This window comes from Anopheles gambiae, chromosome 3 (assembly GCF_943734735.2).
Source record: "Anopheles gambiae chromosome 3, idAnoGambNW_F1_1, whole genome shotgun sequence".
Taxonomy (NCBI): Eukaryota; Metazoa; Arthropoda; class Insecta; order Diptera; family Culicidae; genus Anopheles; species Anopheles gambiae.
In genome coordinates, this window is record NC_064602.1 from 77,735,044 (window position 1) to 77,756,659 (window position 21,616).

Below are 21,616 nucleotides of genomic sequence, written 5' to 3' on the forward strand. Positions count from 1 at the left end.
GTCAATATACCCGAAACGATTTCAATTCCGTTACGAACCTGTACCTTCATAAAAACCCTTTTTAAACGAATTTACAACAAAGTTCAAAGTACATTTACATTCACCGCTCATCACACGTGCGCCCTTTTCTACAAAAGACCAGGCGCATCCATTCCCCTTCCTTCAGATCATTAACCAGGCGCCTCCATTTCACAGACCCCAAAGCAGACCACCTAAACTTACCCTCTTCAACATCGCCCTCCAGCAGCTCGCCGAGGGCGGCCGCCGAGTCGGTCGTCTTCTGTCCACCGCCACCACCGTAGCTCGGTATCTCCTGGCTAGTGTTGCAGCCCATTGTATGGTTCGCGGCACGCAACCAGCTGACTACATGGAAGCATCGAATCAATCTCCTCCCCACCACGCCTTCCGGTGCGCCTCCTTCCCTAGCGTGCTTGAAAATTAACTGCTTTGTCTCTCTTGCTCACACAAACACACACACACACACACTGAACACTGAGGGAGGATGAACCCACTAATTACGTTCACCTTTGCCGCACTTCATTGCACTCTTGAGCGTACCTCATAGGTACACGCACACGCTGGACACAGTGTTGGACTTTAGCGCGTCTATTGCTGCAACCTGTTGTTGTTGGCGCGACCGTGACGACGGTGCTGCTCCCCGTGGCCAATCCGACCGTTTTCGATCAAACAACGATTGATTGGTATCGTTCGCTCGCTCGCTCACTCGCTCGTTTACAACGGGTTTGCGGTTCACGATGATCACGTCAAGCGTGTCCCGCACGCTGTTGGAGATGAATTGGCCACACACGTATACACACACACGTGCTGCGTGCACTGGAATATTAATATTCTATTTCTGCAACTGTTGATTCCTATCTACACACTCCGTTGCAAGAATCATCCACCAGCAAAACAACAGTAACAGTGCGTTGCTTGACACACCGGACGCGAATGATCAAACCTTACCCCCGTGTGCACAAATGGAACCTCCAACGAACCTCCCACTATCGATTCACACACCCCCTCCCCCCAAAAGCGGAACCGATTAACAAAGTCCGCCGCTCCGTCGCTCCTATTAACACACTGGCCACCGCAAAACCCGTTTTCTTTCGCAGTGTCGGAACGTTACATTCCGCGTCGCAGGCAATCACATGTTGTAGTTCCCGCGCGGTACCGGATGACGTGTGAACCAACGGTCGACTGACGGGCGTGCGATCGGAGCACGGCCCGAAACAAGAAACCACCGCAGTTTGTCCGTGGCCTCACACCAGCTCGAAGGGCGAAGAGTAGCGGTGGTGGTGGGCAACAGCACGGGGCAGCAAACAAGTGCGACCGAGCGAGCGAGCGAGCGCGCGTGTGTGTGTGTGTTTGTACGGGGTTGTTTATTCATAAAATGGACTATCGGCATGACAACGTGCAACGGCAAATAAATAAAAAGCCTTCGGATGCTCGAAAACATTGGTACAAAGGGCACGCTCTGTAGGAAAGGCGTGTTGGCTTTTTTTTGGTTTTTGTTTGGGGGGGGGGGGGGGGAATGTCGATCCGCAATCGTTCGCTGCCGGACGGGGTTTGATTTGCTTTTCCATTTGATTAAGTGGACTCAGTGTGGTAGGAATGTGGTAGCGAAGTCGTGCTGGTGGGTGCATTAACTATGGATGGCGCTGTCTCACCCTCACGGGGCTAATGGCCTCCTCCCCCCCAAACGCTTGGTGTGAACTTGCGATGATGATTCTTTGTACCGCGATTTTGTTAACCATTAATTATTACTGGCAATTGTGTCGGGAGGCGTACACCACGGACCGAGCCGAAGAACGTTCCAATGGTAGTGCAATTGCTACAGGGTGTGCCCAAGGGGTGTCTTTTTTCAGCAAGAATTAAATTATTATTTAATCATTTTAAATTAAAGCTTATTTTTTCAGTTTCCTTTGCCTTACCAACAAAAGTTTTATAGCATCCTTCAAGTACAACCTTTATTAGTTGCTTTTCGCTTTGCTTTTCGATTATTATTTACATCAACAGTGTTATCTTGTTCCGTTACGCACCGTCCGTCTTCCTGCTACGGATACCATCGCCCATTACACGTCGGAATGGATAAAAAAGGGCAAAACTTAAAAGCGTTACAGATGAGAGAATAAAAAAAGGCGTATAATTAGACGTAAATGGGTATGAGAGAAACGTTGAAAGCATTCCCGCAGAGTTACGATACAAATCACTGTTTCGGCGGTTTGCTGTAGCTTAGTGGCTGGTCGCGGCATTGTGATCCTCACACACACATATTGGTATGGCATTTGGACAACAAAAAAAAAAAAGAAGCACTTGGTGTGGCACTTTTAGCACCCTTTTACATACTGGTGTCCACGTTCGGTGGTTTGTGCAGCAGATACAGCACGACGATCGTCGCCAGCGCACTCACGAGAAAGATCACATCGAACCAGCGGTGGTAAAAGTTAAAGTGCAGCCCGCCGAGCACCTCCGTGATGATGACGCGATACTCAGCCGGCATGTTCATGCGCATCAGCAGCACGGAGGAGCAGAAGTACATGCCCATTATCTGGGCCAGCACCAGCACGATAATGTTGGACGATTTGCTGGAGGAAATTTTGTAGAAAAACTTGGTAAGCGTGAGCAGCAGGCCGCGGATCGAGGTGACGACGATGCAGCCGACCAGCAGGAAGGACACGTGCTGGCTCCAGAACGCAATGTCCATGTCGAAGCCGCACCAGTGCACCGCTATCTCGATGCCGCGCGTTACCGGGTCCTTCTTGCCGACCCGATCGAAGATTATGTTGATTGTGCACTGCAAACACCGGGGGCGCAAAAAATATTGCTGTAAACGATGTTGTTGCTTGTAAGGGGCAAATTACTTACAATAAATATTTTCCACAAACAGTACAGGCTGAAGAAGTGCCCTAGCACGTTAAAGTATTTCCCTTGCAGGGTGGCGGCCCACCGTTCCCGTTCCTGCATGTTCTTCATCGAGTGCGCTTCGAGGAACAGCTGCCGGGAGAGCTCTTCCAGGGCGGAAATTTCTAACCGCAGCTGCCCAATATCTACAAAGAAATGCCAAATTTAATTCGAAAAAAATTCTCATCGCAAAATTGCATTTCTGTCGACCCACTTTCAGCACCGGCGGGTCGCTGCGTGACGCTACTTATCATGCCCCAGATGCTTTGCTTCTGGTTCGGCTTGTTGCGCCTCCGGTCCAGCGCGATGCGCTTCTTCTTCACCAGTATCATGTCCATCGTTTGCAGCAGCCTTCGCTCCAGATTGACCACGTCGCTCTGCGAGACGGGCCGGATGAAGTACGACATGCTGGTGTACGGATAGTTAACCGCACCGAACCCGGACAGGATGGCCATCACGGTGACGCCGACTACGCCGATGCGTGACACGGCCTGCTCGATCGTGAATATGCCACGGCTGACGCTTAGCAACGGGAACGGATCGCCGATGCGCCAAAAGCCGTACAGATAGCACAGCCAGATGAGTGTTGTTAGTGGTTGCACCCATTTGGCCGGCACTGCAGAATGGGAATGAAGAATGTTGAGCAAAGGAACACGAATAAAAATTGGACCTTTCCATACCTATTCGTACGTTGCTGATGCAGGAGTAAGCAATCAGATACGGTATCACGGCAATCACCATGATGAGCAGCAGCGTTAGCCCCAGCCGCCAGTGGAAGTAGCGCGAGCTCGAGTCCAGGAAGCCGATGATTTCGAAAATAATCAGCTCAAACATGGTCAGCGACAGGGCGAGCGTAGAGGAGAAGATGAGCTGCACGAACACATGGCGGATTTCGTAGTTGCGGAAGAGCTGCTTCACGAAAAACACCCATCCGCCGATGAAGAATATGAGCTGCACCGATTCGGAAAAGAAACGAAACAAACCCGCAAGAGTGAGGACGTGTTGCATTCCGATCGATCGAAACCTGTGGGGTGGCACTTACCTGTGACACGAGCACGATCAACGTATCACCCATAAATGGCAGCTCCATGGTGTGCGGCTGCTTTGTGTTGCGATTGTCCGTTGAGCCTTGTTTTCAATTACAGTGCGGTACTCATCGTTGTATATGCAAGTCCACCGGTTTTGGCCACCAACTCCCGGCGCAGCAAAGGGTTTGTTTCCGCTAACGAACTTGCCTTTACCGTGGCAAAGACCATTTGTTTATTTCGGCGTTTTTAACGAGCTGTCAAACAGGGCGGCTGCCCAGCTGACAGTTTGTCGGAGCTTGACACGGGCGGTAAACAAGGTGACAGTTCAGCGCAATAACAGGAGCCGTTGATTTATTGAGGGGTTTTTGTCAATTACTGATGAATTTTAGGTTATTTCAATAGTGATCAGAACAAAGAACATCAAGATTGAATAAGGTTCAATTTCAATAAATATTTACCGGCAACAGTGGAAATATACTGGTCGTAATAATTTTGAAAATGTCGGAAGATGTGTCGGACAATTTGAAAATTCAAATTTTGCTGCATTTCAGTGACCGTTCTGCAATTTATGCAACAATTTTTATATATTCCTGAACCATTATTTGTAAAATCTAGATCTGGCACGAATTTTATGAATAATTTTCTTCTTCTTCTTCTTCTTCTTCTTTTGTGCAACAACCGTTTCCGTGAATGCCTGTCTGTGCTACTAATGGGCTTGGGCTATCAGTGACTTAATGGTTACCCATAGTAGCTTAGTAAGTCCCAAGTATGAGGGACATACGGCCCATATGGGGCTTGAACCCATGATGGGCATATTTTTAAGTTACGCGAGTTGATAGACTGCATCAGAGACATCTGAAGGATAGATTTTGCCTGGATTTTAAACAGCTTTGTGGAAATTGGAAACGTTTCAGAAACTTCGACCCTTCCCCAATTAAAGTAACAATCGTAAAGAATCATCTTTTTCTTTAACTAATTAAATAAAATTGCACTCTTTATTCGAAAAATTCGATTTCGGAACTGTCCCGGCCCCTCGAATAGGCTCACCGGCGTCACCACATGCGCGGCGGGGAACCGTGACCACCGGTAAGCATTCCACCACTGCCCGGTGTCTGCAACCCCGAACTGTGTACCCCGTGGAACGGTGTGTGATGAAAATGTGCTGCCGCCGACGCCGCCGCGTGTTGATGCGCATGGGGATGTCCTTGTTGTTGCTGCTGGTGCGCTAGTTGCTGCTGTTGTTGCGTATGGTGATGCGTATGCTGTAGCACCTCCGGGCAGGGTTTGCCGTCCCGCACCAGCACCGGAGGATTGATCTTCTTCGGCGGACTACCACCGAGCACGTTCGGTGGCGGTGCGCCATAGCACGAGCTTTTCTCCGTCTGCGCACGCTTCGTTTTGTAGCGATGGTTTTGGAACCAAATCTTAACCTGCGTGGGCGTGAGGTTTATCATGCTCGCCAGATGTTCCCGCTCGGGGGCGGACAGGTAGCGGGCTTGTTTGAAGCGTCGCTCCAGCTCGAACGTTTGCGACTTGGAGAAGAGAATGCGTCGCTTTCGCTTCTTGTGGCCACCTCCGGTGCCGCAGCCCGACTCTCCACGGTGTCCTCCCGACCGGCTGGCCCTCGGACCCGGTGAGTCCAGATCGTCCGGGGTGTCGTCTGGGGTGTGATGGTTGTTGTTGTTGTTGTTCGTGTCGACAGAACATTCTGGATCGAGCGAAGGACCGTCGGACTCGAGCGCTACCAACCGATCGGACGCTTCGTTGACAACGCGCGGAATGTTGCTGTAGCTGGCAAGGGAGTAAAGTTCCGGCCCGGGCGAGGTACTATCTGGACTGAGCTGCTGATTGCTACTGTTTGCTGCTGTCTCGCTCGGTGTGCTGTGTTGAATAACTGATGGAACTGTAATTGAACAGACCAATGAATATATGATTCCTTTATTAAATTACACCGCCCTTCCTTACCATAATCTAAATTAACGCCACCATAGGTATAGGACGATCGGGGCGGTTCCGATACCACGCCGGACGACCCCAATGCTGCACTACCTCCTCCAAAGAGATGATGGGCATGGTGCGAATAGGAATAGTACGGTGGCGGATCGTACGGTATCCCAGTGCCAATCGCGGATGGATTAAGGACGGGCTGCAGTGGCAAGCAGGAAGCGGTCTGCGAGGACATTGTACCGTACGGTAGGGCAGCAGATTGATCGTCCGGGTAGCTCGTGGGTGCGGTAACATCAAGCGATGGTTGGGTGGCATGCTGTTGCGACTCAAGCTCGGCGATTGTGAAGGGATATGCGGACGGATGGGGCGCGTGAGGTTGCAGTACGGTCGAGGAGGATAGGCTGGCAGCGGACGGTTGGTCTTTGCTGGCGGGTTGATCCTGGTGCTGATGCTGCTGATTGTTCAGCTCGAGGATGTTGCTGATGTGAAACCGTTGCGAGCGCTGTGATGGAGCCATGCGCATACTATCCAGGATGCTGCACGGTGGGAAAGATTGAAGGAAGAATTAGAACCATGTAAGGATGGGTAAATAAGGACATAATCTGAGACTAAATTTGGGTCATAATGGAAGAGATTCAGAGTTGTCTTGGGGTGTCTGGAGTGCATCCATGTTAGTTCGATTTGGACTCCGACGAAATCGTAACCACCGTCGGACGTTCCACTCGGACTCGGAGCTGACCAATTTCGGTCTGTTTCGCATAATGCTTATCATCTATTCCGCAAATTGCTTCAATGGGCTTTACAATGCTTACTTAAAACTAGGAAAGAAGAATTAAGGGATGGGAAAGATGCGTGTTGAGAATAGATTAGGTAGAATCCAGTAGGAGAGCACGAAAGCGGGATAGACACAGATTGTAGTACTGGTTGAAGGACTCGCACGCTTTAAGCCACGGGTCGTTCTGAGCAAAAGTATAACGTATACGAGATATTAAAATGGGAGGTCTGTCACGAAGACAACGAGAAGGAGCATACAGCGGAATATTAGACAGTAGAGAAGGGGCATCAATATGAGTGGTAAGTAAACTGGAGATGATCAAAGCCTGAGTATGTGAATGACGAGTCTTGATGTCAGTCAAATCCTACAAGTCCAGACTAGGCATTCATAATCTAGGATAGGAAGTACCCGGTAGCAGTAGAGAGCCTTAAGACATGTTGGGTCGCGTATTTCGGAAGCCATACGAGAGATCAAGCCTAATACCTTACTGGTTTTGTTGACGACAAAGTTTATATGCTCCTTGAACAAGAGGTCGCCATCTAGCCATACTTCCAGATTCTTTGCGGAAAACACTCTATTTAAAGTTGCCTCATCACATTGCATTTTGCGGGACACAGGTTCAAGCCGTTCATTGGGCACCATGTAGAGAATGCATCCATGACATATTGCTTATCATTAAAATAGAACATATTGGCTGTGGTACCTGCCGGAGTCCAGACTTGGCATGCATAATCTAAGATAGGACGTACTCAGCAGCAGTAGAGAGCCTTAAGACATGTTGGGTCGCGTATTTCGGAAGAATCGGAGAGATCAAGCCTAATGACTTATTGGCTTTGTTGACGACAAAGTTTACGTGCTTCTTGAACAAAAGTTCGCCGTCTAACCATACTTCCAGATTCTTCTCGAAAAACACTCTATTTATAGTTGCCCCATCACGTTGCATTTTGCGGGACAGAGTGTCAAGCCGTTCATTGGGCATCATGTAGAGAACGCACTCAGAACATATTGCTTATCATTCAAATTTTTGATAAAGTAAAGAAGTTAACGATAGAGATATTCACAACAATATTAAGTTCCTCGGAGCAATAGCATAAATTACCATCATAGAATTATTTATTCAACTTTAGCGGGTATGGAACACACGTGTTGCGTAATTTACTGCGTTATTTGTATTTCTGAGCAAGAAATGTGTCAAAAAGTTGTAAATATTTTACCAACACTTGGGCCACAATATTCGACATTAAATTATACAACAACCTCCTCCAAAAGCTCCCTGAAAGCCATTCAATAAGGCGTTAGATAATTCCTTTAGCAACGATTTATTAACTAGTAACACCACTCAACTGTACATGCATGTCACACACACACAAACACCCATCCCCACTTCCACAGCACACGTTCCTAATAAAACCTCGTGTATCGCTTATCGGCACAACACTCCACCAATGGTTGGCACGTTTCGGTGCGCACCTTAATCCTAATCGCCGCTTGCTATCAGCTATTCTAATCATAAAAACACACACACACACACACACACGCCCTCACCGTGGAATGGAAGAGTTGAGCACGATCGGGTACAGGGCGGCCCGCAGCAGGCTGTGATTGAGCGTGGCGGCGGGCATAAAGATTGGCGCCCAGGACAGGAAGGGAGCACATTTTGTGAGCAGCTTTTCCAGCCGCGGATCGGTCACTTTTTCCTTCGCCAGTGTGGTAATGTTCACCGGTCACTTGGATCACACTTCGGCGGTCGGCTCTCGCACTGGTTGTAGTAGTGGATCGGTTGAGGATCTACGCGCTACTGAGTGTGTGCCGTTTTGTCGGTTGCCTTGGTAGGACCACAGCCAAGGCAAGGATAGTAAGAAAGGAATCAAAGTACGATTGTGCGCGGTAACGCCGCACCATGTGGCTCCCTACGCTTCGCGTATTATTTGTCTCATATTTTAAACATTTTCTTATATAACTTCTGTGCAAATTGTTCAAATATACCTTTAAGACATTAAGTTTTTTTGCAACTCATAAAAATACCCCTAAATGAGGTTACTTATCAAGGAGCTAGCGTTACATTTGCACCGCAACTGGAAGTCTATTCTGGAAGTGTCTTGTAGACACGCCCCTTTCCTGGAAAGAAGGCGTATCATGGCGGATGTCGCAACTCTTTGGCGGGAAAATTGAATAACGCGTAACAGTGTTATTCTTTGTTTTATTTTTGGTTTTATTTCTGTATTATATTTTTAGTATTATTTTTATAGGTTGTAGAGCCAGAATTTGTTTTTACATTTTTTAGCGTATTTTTTATATAAAATTTCAATTTTCTGCAATTGACAGGTCCTATCTACTTCGGACATGACATGAGAGTATAAAAAATTGCACTTAATTCCCTCAATGTACAAAGGACATAATTTCCTAACACTTAATTAAATCAATGAAAATAGTTTCTACCAGTAAAGAGTCTTCAAATGCTGGCAATCGAATTAACCATAAATCACTGCAGGTGATGCCATATTGATTCTACACCAGCACTCCTCTCGAAAGTCTTCAAATGCCACTCAATCATCAAAGCATGCAATGCTCGTCTGGCCGAGTGCATCTAAACAAGTTACCCCATTAAACTCCCATGAAAGTCGACAGCAAAACTCAACTTGGTGAACATAACAAAAAAAAAGACACTCACTGGCAGCAATGCAGAAGAGCGATAAATCTATCACACGTATGCACGCTTTGCTCGTATGCTCCTGCGCACACATGTTTGCATGAAGTTGCTCACTTGCGTTTTAAGGATCCAAGGCTCCATGTAAACCCCTTTCCGGTACCAAGGTGCAATGAAGTAGTAGTGAAGCTTTTGAAAGTTAGAAGCTCCTCAATGTACCATACTTGGAATACTCTATTTCTGCCCCGTCTCAGTTGTGTCTGTCTATTTCTGCTGTTTTTTTTTTGCGCTATCTCTCGCGTGCTGACTACGAATCGGATTATCGACCAAAAAAAGACAGTGAACTGAGAAAGTCATATTTTGCATGCCAAAGAACCATTTCGATTGCGCACTACACTTGACGGGAAAGAAGTAGAAACCTCAACCACGTGCCTGAGGCCCCAAAAAAGGACTTCCCTAAATAACAACCGCCCGTTTTAATGCGCTCAGCGAGGGTTCACTGAAGCGTATCCTGCTCTCGCGTACGCCACGCCATCCTCCTCATCATCAGCAAACAGTGTTCGCATAAACAATCATAAATATTTCATAATTACGGATGAGCATGTAAACGGTCGTTAAAATAGACACACACACACACACACACACACATACACACACACACATACAGATACAAAACTGCGCTATCCAACGTCATCGAAAGTGGGACCATTTGGCTGTTACATTGCCGTTCCCCGTAACGTTTGGGTGCGCTGTTGAAATTAGTTTGTTAGAAAAGCAATGCGCGCCTGTTCCCACGGCTATCACGGCTACCCCGGACCTGGAAGGTTTTCGGTGAGGGCCTGTGTGAGGGCCGATTACAGTCCGTTTTCCCTGCGTGTTCCCACAACTCGTTCGTTGCCCACGAACAAAAGAGCTGCACTCATGCCAGTGCACAAAGAGTAACGTAGACAGAAGTTAATTTCCCCTCTTAGGGGGAGGGTTTGCACTTCTTAGCATATCATCTACGTGGCCACAAATCAGCGGCACCGTGCTGCAGCTTGCACTTGCACACCCGAATGCACTTCGGTTTGTCAAGCTCTTTTTTTTAACCAGTTCAATTACTAAACGTGACTTCCTTAGCCTAGGGAAGCCGCGCCACAGCTTTTGGGATAAGTAGGTTTTGCACATCAACAACCTCCTGAGCCGCGTGTGCTCGAGTTGGAGAGAGTTCAAGAAGAGGGGTGGGGGAGGGGAGGGAGGAGAGAGGTTCGTGGGAACTTTGTAATTGGTTTTTTAAACAATCGCATTCTGTTTTTCTCGATTGGCCGGGGTGGGCCTTTTGGCGGCTTGTTTGTTTTGGGAAGGGTTTTGAGACTCGGATTCGGTTGGTGATGTCCTAATATAGTCGATTAGGCTAGAACAGGGGTCTCCAAACTACGGCCCGCGGGCCGCATGCGGCCCTCAAGAGCTTATAATGCGGCCCACGATGACTTTGCCAGAGTTAATATAAATATACGTAATGATTATGACTTTTTCAAATAAAATTGTATTTTTTACTTTTCTTAGACAAAAATCAACCTTAAGTAATACCAAACTGTACAAGTATTGTTAGTTTTTTGTTATAAAAATGAGATTTAAAGGTTCACCCATCAGTTAAAGGTAGTGTTAAATGGCCCTTAACATAGCTATTTTTGAAGCAATGCGGCCCGCGAGCTGAAAAGTTTGGAGGCCCCTGGGCTAGAGCAAAGGTTATGATTTAAATTTCTTTTAATTATTAACTATTTTTTTGGACACGATTTTTTTAAAATTAGTACTCATAAAAAAGCTCCAAAACTTAACCTAAGTAAAAACAAATTTTTTGAAGTTTATTTATTACCTAAAAATTACCTTAAATAACTCTCCCATTTCCCTCAAGCACATCAAACTGCTTCAAACATGAAACGATATGAAATGAGCACGCCATGGAACGATTCGTCATCGCTAAATGCAGCCGCTAAATTGGGGGGATCTCAGCAGCAAGTCAAAAGACTCGCCAAAAAAACATAACCGAAACTGGCGGATAATGGATCCCCCCAGAAATGGATGATTCCTGCTGCTCAATTTGCTACATTGTAACCGCGTCACGCGTCAGCAGTAGAGAAAAAAAAACACGTCAGAAGGTCGTTTACGGTTCTTTTTTTTGTCCCAGGCCGCTTGTGTTCGTGCCCCCGATCGAAACCACAATTATTGATATAAGCCTAATTTGATTTGTTCGGCTGCGGGCTTTCCCGAAGCGGATTTCTATTTTCGGTGCGCGACAGGAGCGTGAAATTTGATTGTCATTTTAAATTAGCTTTCGATGGATTTATTGGGGAACAAAATTTATTGGTGCCCAGTTTTACAGGAAGGTTAACAATGTACGGTGTATGTTGAAAGCTTCAAGGGAAACTTCAAATAGATGCTAAATATTTGCGTAAAAAAATGTATATAATTATATCCTTGCATAAATGCTTTCCTAGGGCGCTAAACTTCACGGATCATCATTCTTGTGAACACCAATCTTTGTAAAGAAAATACGCTCTTGCCCCTAATCTTAGCTATTAGGAGTTCTAGACGACTCTTACGGGGTCCATTTATATTTGTAGACGTACAAGGGTCCATCCACCATCCTCCTTCACAGCTACCATCCCTTTTTATACCATTGTTCCGATCCTTTGTCGTAAACTTCTTGCTCACGAGGCTGCTCATAAGGTCGTCTGCCGTTCCTGTGTAATGCCCAAGCTTCTTCAACGTGTACTGCTCAGCTTCACTGCCGATCTCAAAGGAACTATACCGTGCATACACGGAGTTTCCAGTAGCATCTTTCAGCTCCACCAACAGCTCGTGCTTTCGTGCTGTGGTAATCCGATGTGTATTCTCTAAGCCGAGCCAAACATCTTCATCGACGCTTCCGAACCCGTTCCGATACTCGCTCCAGTTGCGGTCAAAGTCCAACCATCTGTTGTCACGATGCTGGATAACTAACCAGCCTCCTCCGAAATTTGTATGATGAACACAATATCCCAAGAATGGTTCATCATGCTCCGTAGGCTGTATTAAGAATTTGCCCGACTGCTCCTGCCCAGCCGCCTTGCATGATCGCGACGAGATGCTGGCCAGATCTAGTCCTGAGCTAAGCTTAAACCGTTCTATATCTTCCTTTGATGATAGGGCTTGAATATCGTTCCACAACTTCGTCTTTTGCGCCCAGGCTGTCTGCAGGGAAAGCGTCTTGTGCGACTGCCCCTGCAGTGCGGATAGCTGACGTTCGATCGTGCGATCCTGTTGATTGATGACTTTGGATAGCTTCTGCTCAGTTTCGAGAAGCTTGTCCTGCAGGTGCTCAAGTTTGGCTACTATCACTTCAAAGCCAAAGCCGGTTAGAGATAATGCTTTGCCTTTGCTACACTGGACATTTGTGGTAAGTAATGAAATAAGCACAAGCCACAACACGACTTTAGAACCGTCCATGGTGAGCTAGGGACCGACGACTATGCTTGTACCGAATGAAACTGAACAGATGGCTATTATGCCGCTCTCTTTTATAGTGAACTAATGGGATAGAACAACTCGATAAATTGCATAAGAAGAAGGACTTATCAGTGACCTACCCATGCAATGGCGACAAAAATGACCAATTCTTGTAAGCGGGCTCCCGGCTTCATTTTCTTTCGAAGCTTTCTGTTATTCTTCCAGATGGTTAGTTATCTCCTAATATTATCAACTCTTTTTCCAGAAAAGGAGATTTTTTAGCATCCATTCGAACCAACGAAGTCAAGCTTATGAATCATTGCATCGTGACTCTTCTGCTAGCATGATTGTTTGTGTTTTGCACGAGCGGCGTTAGATAAACGTTTCAGAAGAGCGCGAGGAATGAGGAAGAACTTGTGAATTTAAGGGTGAAATATTGTTTGAAAGATCATCTATAGATCACATCGTAGTCAAGGCGATCCATGGAGAAAATGATCGATTGTATCTAATAAGACAGGCAATATTCAAAAAAATCAATACAAGTGCTCCACAAAAATATCATAACCAATGCGATAGCAGAATACAAATGTTCGGCTGCCCTTTGTACTTCCAAGTTCACTATATCTGGAATCAAATGCACTCCATGAACTTCAATATGTGAAAGGAGTTGAGGGGAAGAATAACTCAGTACAGCACAAAACAAGGAGCATGTTGCATTATTATCTGTTTTTATGGTTGAGTCAACAATGGTTAAAAGAGCTAATGACTCATGCTAGAAAAAAATTCGATGGCCGAATTGTGATTTATCGTGAGTTGCTGCTAGTGGTGTAGATGTCTTGTATATAGATGTTCAAAAATGCATTTTATTTAAAAGATCTTCTTTGTCTGACGTTCATAAGTTGGTTTTTACCTTTGGTCAATCCCTCTCCCCTCTCTAAATCTAAATCTAATCAATTGAAATGATTACTCCTTCTGTAGACAGTGAGATCGTTTTATCAGCCCTAACGCAACTAAAGCCTTCCTTCGCTCCAGGACCCGATGGAACACCATCTACAGTGCTGAAACGTTGTCAAACGACAGTGGCACCTATCCTAGCAAAATGCATCGCTGGCCAATAGCTACTTTCCCAATGCTGCATGGAGGAAATCTTGGATGGTTTGATGCCGGAGCTCAAGTCGATGCAATTTATACAGACCTGAAAGCTGCATTCGGCTCTCTACCTCACGCAATTCTTCCTGCTAAACTCGATAGGCTGGGACTTCCCTGCTCGCTCGTACAGTGGCTTATGTCTTAGCTAATGAATCGCGATCGTTAGATACGTCGTCACAATCGATAAGCACATGTCTAAGGAAATAGTCAGCAGTTCGGGTGTGCCACAAGGAAGCAATATTGGCCCGCTTTTCTTTACACTACACTGGGGACTGTATGTTTCTGCAAGACTGTGCCTGAGATACCTTCTGCTCGAGGTGCAAATGGCAAATGGCCTAACTATCTGCATCGAGAAATGCTTCTGTGTGTCCTTCTGTCGATGCAGGAGCCCAATTACTTCTTAGACGGCACTGCAGTTAATCGACAAAATTATGACAACTCAAGTCTGAATTTTAAATAGCATATCGATGACGTTGTAGCCAGAAGAAATCAACTACTTGGAGTGATTATCCGGACGACTAATGCATTTCGCAACCCTATTTACATTAAGGCTGTCTACATATCTACATTAGGCTGTCAGTATCGTTTGTTCGGTTCTGGAATATGCGTGCGTAGTCTGGAGCCCGACTACTGCTTCTTCAATTGCTCGACTTGAGGAGGTTCAACGAAAGCTGGTCTAGTGCTACATAGACTATGACCTTTGCTACTTAAATTATATATGTTAAAACTAATCATGCCTATTACCGAGTGCGTACGAATCGAATATCCTAGTTTTAAAGCTCTGCGTAGTCAAATGGAAGTCAAATGATTCGAAATGAGAATTGAACTGTCTACACATTGTCAATACAGGGTCAGTTTACAACACTGTTAACAATGCATACAAGATGCTAAGTTTTATCTTTCGACTATTCCGATAATGTCGTCATGTCTTAAGTCTTTACAAGTCATGTCTTGTGTCGCTGTTTTCTTGTCTTGTGCGCTGGTGGGCGCTGGAAGTCTTTGGTTCCCGAATTGCACTACGATGCTCAACACAATAGAGGCAATACAACGGAAGTTTACAAGACTTGCTTTAAAATGCGACCAATTTAGAGGAGTTACTACCATGCCAAGTTATCGGGCGCGTTGCCTTCTGCTTGGCCTACAGACGAACACCGTTTTAAGGTAAACCAATGTGTATTTGTTGCTACAATATTAAACAAATGAATAAGTTGTTTATTAGAGAAGAGCAACATCTACGTGCCTTCGAGACCTCTTCGCTCTCATAACTTGCTTGTTGATGAGAGCAGGCGTACCACATATGGATACAATGAGCTGTTACTAGCTATGAAAAGGCAATTCAATACATGGTCTAATCACTTTGATTTCAATTTAACGACCAACGCATTTAAAGAGATTATTTTATTAATTTCCAATTTTGGCAACGCACATAATTTTTGTATCCTTTAAACGGTATAGCAAAAACGAGTCGATCCTAAACTCTGGGACGTTGTATATTATTGTCATTTGTTAGTCATTGGGCCATATTTGCAAATAAGCTCCGTTATTATTAGTAGACGCACAAGGATCCATCCACCATCCTGCCCCTGTACAGTTACGAGCCCTGTCGTCCCGAACTCTGGTCGTAAACTTCTTGCCTACGTGACTACTCATTGAGTCGTCTGCCGTTCCTGTGTAATGTCCAAGCTTCTTCAACGAGTACTGCTCCACCTTACTGCCGATCTTGAACGCACTATACCGTGCGTACACAGAGTGTCCGTGGAAACAGTGTTAACAGATGGAAACAATTTATTGGTGCACAGTTTTACAAGAAGGATAACAATGTACGGTGCATGTTGAAAGTTTCGAGAGAAGGAAAACTTTAAATAGATGCTAAATATTTGCATAAAAAGGATGATATATTTTTATGGGTTTGTTACCATACATTAATGCTTTCTTAGGTCACTAAACTTCACGGATCATCATTCTCGTGAATAGCAATAATTTGCTTAACCTGTCCACCACAAAGGCGAAACGTTTGTTGCGGGGTCTATTTATATTTGTAGACGTACAAGGGTCCATCCACCATCCTACTTCACAGTCACCATCCCTTGTTGCACCATTGTTCCGATCCTTTGTCGTAAACTTCTTGCCTACGTGACTACTCATTAAGTCGTCTGCCGTTCCTGTGTAATGTCCAAGCTTCTTCAACGAGTACTGCTCCACCTCAGTGCCGATCTCAAAGGAACTATACCGTGCATACACGGAGTTTCCAATAGCATATTTCAGCTCCACCAACAGCTCGTGCTCTCGTGCTGAAGTAATCTGGTGCAACTTCTCTAAGCCGAGCCAAAACTCTCCATTGATGCTTCCGAACCCGTCCCGATACTCGCTCCAGTTGCGGTCAAAGTTCAGTATTCCTTTGTCACGATGCTGGATAACTAACCAGCCTCCTCCGAAATTTGTCTGTTGAACACAATATCCCAAGAATGGTTGATCACGCGCCGTAGGTTGTATTAAGAATTTGCCCGACTGCTCCTGCCCAGCCGCCTTGCACGATCGCGATGAGATGCTTGCCAGATCTAGCCCTGAGCTAAGCTTAAACCGTGCTATATCTTCCTTTGATGATAGGACTTGAATATCGTTCCACAACTTCGTCTTTTGCGCCCAGGCTGTCTGCAGGGAGAGCGTCTTGTGCGACTGCACCTGCAGTGCGGCTAGCTGGCGTTCGATCGTGCGATCCTGCTGATTGATGGCTTAGGATAGCTTCTGCTCAGTCTGGAGAAGCTTGTCCTGCAGGTACTCAAGTTTGGCTGCTAACACTTCGAAGCCAAAGCCGGTAAGCGATGATGCTGTACCATTGCTACACTGGACTTTTGCGGTAAGTAATGAAATAAGCACAAGACACAACACGGCTTTAGAACCGTCCATGGTGAGCTAGGGACCGACGACTATGCTTGTACCGAAAGAAACTGAACAGCTTGCTATCATGCCACACTCTTTTATAGTGAACTAATGGGATAGAACAACTCAAAACATTGCATCAGAAGAAGGGCTTACCGCAGTGGCTTACCGCAGCAATGACGATAAAAAATAGAAAAGGGTATCCCCTTAGGGGCCTACCGCAGCAATGACACTAACTGGTAAAGGGTATCCCCGCATATTTTTTTAACCGCATTTCGTTTTCTGCCAATGCTCCAGTGATTCTGCCAGATCGCTTGTTATCACTTAGTGTTGCACTACTCTCAAGCATTTGCATTTGAGAGAATTGGTGAGAATAATGCTCGCAAAACACGGCGATGTGATGACCATTACATTTCCATAGCCAAAAGTAAGCGATTTCAATAAAAAAGTGTTACACATAGTTTTTTTTAAATAAATAATATATATTTAAATTTTGCGGCGTCTGATAAACATATCAGCAGATCTTTTGAAGGACTGACGATTTTCGGTTGAAAATTTAGTGGAGATAGATCAATTTAATTGAGATAGGCCCTTCAGATCATATCGTAGTTATAGTGTTAGATCTGTAGAGATAACGATAGATTTTTAAGAAATAAACAAGAAACATTTCCAGTAAAAAAGTTCAACTAATACATCATTTAATGGCCGATACGATAGCAGAAGGCAAACGTCTTGTACTTCCAACTTCATGATGTCCGGATGGATGGAAACAATTGGCACAGTTTAAGGAAGGATAATAATGTACGGTGTATATTGAAAGCTTGGAGCAATCATTGAAATAGATGTTAAATATTTGGATATAAAGTATAAAAAATTGTGTATTTTTATAGGTTTGTTTCCTTAGATTTATGCTTGCCTAGGGCGCTAAGCTTCACGGATCATCATTCTCGTGAATACCAATTTTTTAATAGAAAATATGTTATTTTCCCTAAACATATACACAAAGCGGTCTTTATTACTCAGACGTCCATTTATATTTGTCGACGTACACGCGTCCATCCACCATCCTCCTTCACAGTCACCATCCCTTGTTGCACCATTGTTCCGATCCTTTGTCGTAAACTTCTTGCCTACGTGACTGCTCATTAAGTCGTCTGCCGTTCCTGTGTAATTCCCAAGCTTCTTCAACGAATACTGCTCCAACTCACTGCCGATCTCGAACTCATCGTACCGTGCGTACGCCGTGTTTCCAGCAATATCTTTCAGCTCAACCAACAGCTCGTGCTTTCGTGCTGTGGTAATTGCGTGTAGCTTCTCTAAGCCGAGCCAAACATCTTCCTCGACGCTTCCGAACCCGTTCCGATACTCGCTCCAGTTGCGGTCAAAGACCTCCAGCCTTCTGTTGTTGCGATGCTGGATAATTAACCAGCTTCCTCCGAAACTGTACTGCTGAACACAATATCCCAAGAATGGTTCATCATGCTCCGTAGGCTGTATTAGAAATTTGCCCGACTGCTCCTGTCCAGCCGCCTTGCATGATCGCGACGAGATGCTGGCCAGATCTAGCCCTGTGCTAAGCTTAAACCGTTCTATATCTTCCTTTGATGATAGGGCTTGAATATCCTTCCACAACTTCGTCTTTTGCGCCCAGGCTGTCTGCAGGGAGAGCGTCTTGTGCGACTGCGCCTGCAGTGCGGCTAGCTGACGTTCGATCGTGCGATCCTGTTGTTTAATGGCTTTGGACAGCTTCTGTTCAGTCTCGAGCAGCTTGTCCTGCAGGTACTCAAGTTTGGCTGCTAACACTTCAAAGCCAAAGCCGGTAAGCGATGATGCTGTACCATTGCTGCACTGGACTTTTGCGGCTGGTAATGATATTAGCACAAAATATAACAACACTTTCAGTCGGTACATGGCGTAACACTTGTAAGATTCCAACGACTAACTATACTTGCTGTTGAATTAAACTAAACACACGGCTCATATGTAGCTCGCTTTTTATAGTAGACTAGGAGCGGGTAGAACAACTAAGAAACCATTGGATAAGAACAAGGGCTTATCAGAGTGTGTTACCAGCAAACCTAACCACGGTCAACAAAGTTCAGACAGAAAACTTGGCAAGGAATAATCTCTTTGAAGGCATCGAGGCCTGTTGTGTTGTGTAACCACCGTTTGATAAACGTATGAAAAGATCACGAGTAACTGGGTAAACTTCACCGCAAGAGAAGAACACATCGAGAGAAATTGAAGTCATACCATATCAAGGGTAGAATGGTGTTTTTGGATCCAGTGCAAGGTCACAAGGTGATAAGAGGTTCGTCAAACTGCTCTTATTCAGATCTTTCAACACATATTATGTCTCTTTTTTTAGAAATAAAACCCCACAGTAATGAACTGTTGAAGAATTCTGGCTGTAATTTAGATGATTAGCGGCTCGCAAGAGTCGCTATTCCCTTTCGCACGCTCAACATAAACAACTCTTTTGTAAGGTCATGGTCGTAAAGCGATAAGGGAAATATGGTAAGACCATGCTTATCCGACGATGCCTTGAAGTGAGAAAAACGAATCCCACAAATCAGAACCATTCCGTCCAAGAATTTATGATCCTCCTGCACGCTACCACACAATTAGGTCTCTTGAGCCACTTGAGAAGATATAGCTCCAGTTTCCGGCACCGAACATCATCAAAAATTCAATCCAAAATCAAACCACTACTTCAAGTACCATCAAAATCCGTTAACAATCTGTAACACCAGAAGCGTCCCACAAAAACCCCACACTGATATCCCATTTATGACCTGCCTTCATTGCCACCCGAAGCCTGACGTTAAATTGCCTATCGGACGGCAAAGATTAGATTATTCCAGAGACAGCCCCGTTCTAAGCCGCTGCACACTGACTGCACTAATCTCCCTAACGAAATCTCTACACACATCGGCTCGCGTGTGCAGATCATAAATAATCTTGTCATAAAATTTCGATAAAATAGACTCCATTCATCCCTTCATTCAGGTGGTGGTGGTGATGCCTGCCCAATACTTACTCCGAGCGATAATCACACTCCGGTGCATAGTAGTCCGGTGGGAAGATGTGAAAGTTTGCATCGTAACCCTCGTCCGGGGCGTGTAGGCCCGTGTAGGGATAGTATGGCGTTGCCGATGGTTGGCCGGCGGGTAATCCGTTAGCTCCTTGGCTCATGCTGTCTGTTCTGGCACTGGTTATTGCCAAGTCTGTTTGGCACTTTTAAGAGAGGCACACGTTAAGACCTAAGTAACTTCTCACAGATCTTCTCCGAGGAGCATCGCTCGTATTTGAATGATTTCAATGCAACCAAACTAACACAAAACAGTTCAAAACGATCTGTTTCACACTTAACATAGCACTGTCTCTCTCTGAACTCACTTAGCTACCTTAGCTACTGACCGATCGATCCGATACAAGAACGAACCACCAACCTGGCCCAACGAAGACGGATTGATTGGAGCCCAATATTGGCACTACCGGTCGGCACTGTCCCGCGCTATCGTGTGTCGTCAAGCTTTAACTGCTGCATTCACCCGAGCCCCATTTGCACTGTGCAACCAACAAACCATCCTGTGCACCGGACCACCTCCACCCTTACCCACCCGAGGCAAGAGACGCACCTTATTAATACGGCAGTATTTCTCTAATGTTTAATTTCACATTATCAACGATTGATAAAAATGAACGAAGTAGATGTGTATGTGTGTGGGTATGTACATTGGTTCACTGGAGGCTCTCTCTCATACACACACACACACCTGGATTGGCCGCAGCCCAGTGATTGCCTGCGCTATCTTCTTTATCAGCTTCAGGTTGGAGCTTTTATGGGACACAAACACAGGTGTACTACAAGGGATGCGGAAAGGGCAATGAAAGGGGGAGTCACACGAGGGGAGGGTTATTGGAAAAATTGTTACTCCCGATCGGCGGCAACAACATGTGGCCAGTAAGTTTTTACGTGTTTGGCAAATGTCCTTCAATTAATTTATGCTTTTAATAGTTAAATCAGGATTCAATCAGTTTTAAGGCTTCAAGTAAGACTTTTCATGTCTAGCCAATTTGAATTACTTTTCACTAGTAAACTATAAATACATTTTGAAAAAAGTTAAGTAAAATATGAAGGTTAAGCTTGATTTAAAGTGCTTTTAACGGTTACTGATGTTGGCTTTTGTGGTTGATCTAGCTATCCGTGGCTTTTTGCTATCGATCAATTGAACTAAATTTGGATCGAACTACGGCCTGAGGATCACCTTAGGCCGTCTGTCACTGTTATGTTCTTATGATCTACTAGATATTCGTAGCTCCTGCTTAGATTTTTGTTTTCCTACAAATTTACAATTGAAGCATCTGGCGGTGAGGTAATATTTGGTAAATGATTCCAGGGTCCAAGAATAAATACAATTATGTATATGGAATATTCATTAAGGATTCACCACCAAATAATAATAATAATAATAATAATAATAATAATAATAATAATAATAATAATAATAATAATAATAAAAATAATAATAATAATAATAATAATAATAATAATAATAATAATAATAATAATAATAATAATAATAATAATAATAATAATAATAATAATAATAATAATAATAATAATAATAATAATAATAATAATAATAATAATAATAATAATAATAATAATAATAATAGTAATAATAATAATAATAATAATAATAATAATAATAATAATAATAATAATAATAATAATAATAATAATAATAATAATAATAATAATAATAATAATAATAATAATAATAATACGGCGAAGAATAATAAAATATAAAG

General features: G+C 44.5%; 3 protein-coding genes across 4 annotated transcripts in view; all 3 read right to left on the bottom strand.

The window, feature by feature from the left end:
* Window positions 1-1,710, bottom strand: part of LOC1270676 (neuromodulin) — a 79,134-nt gene extending 77,424 nt beyond the window's left edge. Inside the window, exon 1 of the mRNA XM_061660998.1 lies at window positions 223-1,710. Within this exon, the coding sequence (XP_061516982.1) occupies window positions 223-334 (112 nt within the window). The 5' untranslated portion in view covers window positions 335-1,710. The remainder of the gene's footprint in view (window positions 1-222) is intronic.
* A 145-nt stretch (window positions 1,711-1,855) lies between these two features.
* LOC1270674 (Golgi pH regulator) lies at window positions 1,856-4,186 on the bottom strand. Its single transcript, XM_309392.5, has 5 exons — window positions 3,947-4,186; window positions 3,585-3,855; window positions 3,119-3,520; window positions 2,869-3,050; window positions 1,856-2,797 (listed from the first exon to the last, which is right to left on the bottom strand). The coding sequence occupies exons 1-5, from the start codon at window positions 3,992-3,994 to the stop codon at window positions 2,342-2,344; spliced, it is 1,359 nt and encodes a 452-aa protein (XP_309392.5). The 5' UTR covers window positions 3,995-4,186; the 3' UTR covers window positions 1,856-2,341.
* A 707-nt stretch (window positions 4,187-4,893) lies between these two features.
* LOC5667880 (homeobox protein vnd) lies at window positions 4,894-20,381 on the bottom strand. 2 transcript variants are annotated; one of them, XM_061661001.1, is made up of 3 exons: window positions 19,839-20,381; window positions 5,898-6,415; window positions 4,894-5,835 (listed from the first exon to the last, which is right to left on the bottom strand). In XM_061661001.1, the coding sequence occupies exons 1-3, from the start codon at window positions 19,991-19,993 to the stop codon at window positions 4,985-4,987; spliced, it is 1,524 nt and encodes a 507-aa protein (XP_061516985.1). In that variant the 5' UTR covers window positions 19,994-20,381; the 3' UTR covers window positions 4,894-4,984. The 2 variants fall into 2 exon arrangements, with proteins under 2 accessions (XP_061516985.1, XP_061516986.1); XM_061661002.1 differs by lacking the exon at window positions 19,839-20,381 and adding an exon at window positions 8,200-8,611.
* Between the last annotated feature and the right edge of the window lie 1,235 nt (window positions 20,382-21,616).

Coding starts and splice junctions, on each gene's coding strand:
- LOC5667880 (XM_061661001.1), bottom strand. CDS start 19,993: ATGAGCCAAGGAGCTAACGGATTACCCGCCGGCCAACCATCGGCAACG. Junction 6,416..19,838: donor GAGTGTGATTATCGCTCGGA/GTAAGTATTGGG, acceptor CCCACCGTGCAG/CATCCTGGATAGTATGCGCA. Junction 5,836..5,897: donor TGGCGTTAATTTAGATTATG/GTAAGGAAGGGC, acceptor GTTCAATTACAG/TTCCATCAGTTATTCAACAC.
- LOC1270674 (XM_309392.5), bottom strand. CDS start 3,994: ATGGAGCTGCCATTTATGGGTGATACGTTGATCGTGCTCGTGTCACAG. Junction 3,521..3,584: donor CATCAGCAACGTACGAATAG/GTATGGAAAGGT, acceptor CCCATTCTGCAG/TGCCGGCCAAATGGGTGCAA. Junction 3,051..3,118: donor GCGACCCGCCGGTGCTGAAA/GTGGGTCGACAG, acceptor ATTTCTTTGTAG/ATATTGGGCAGCTGCGGTTA.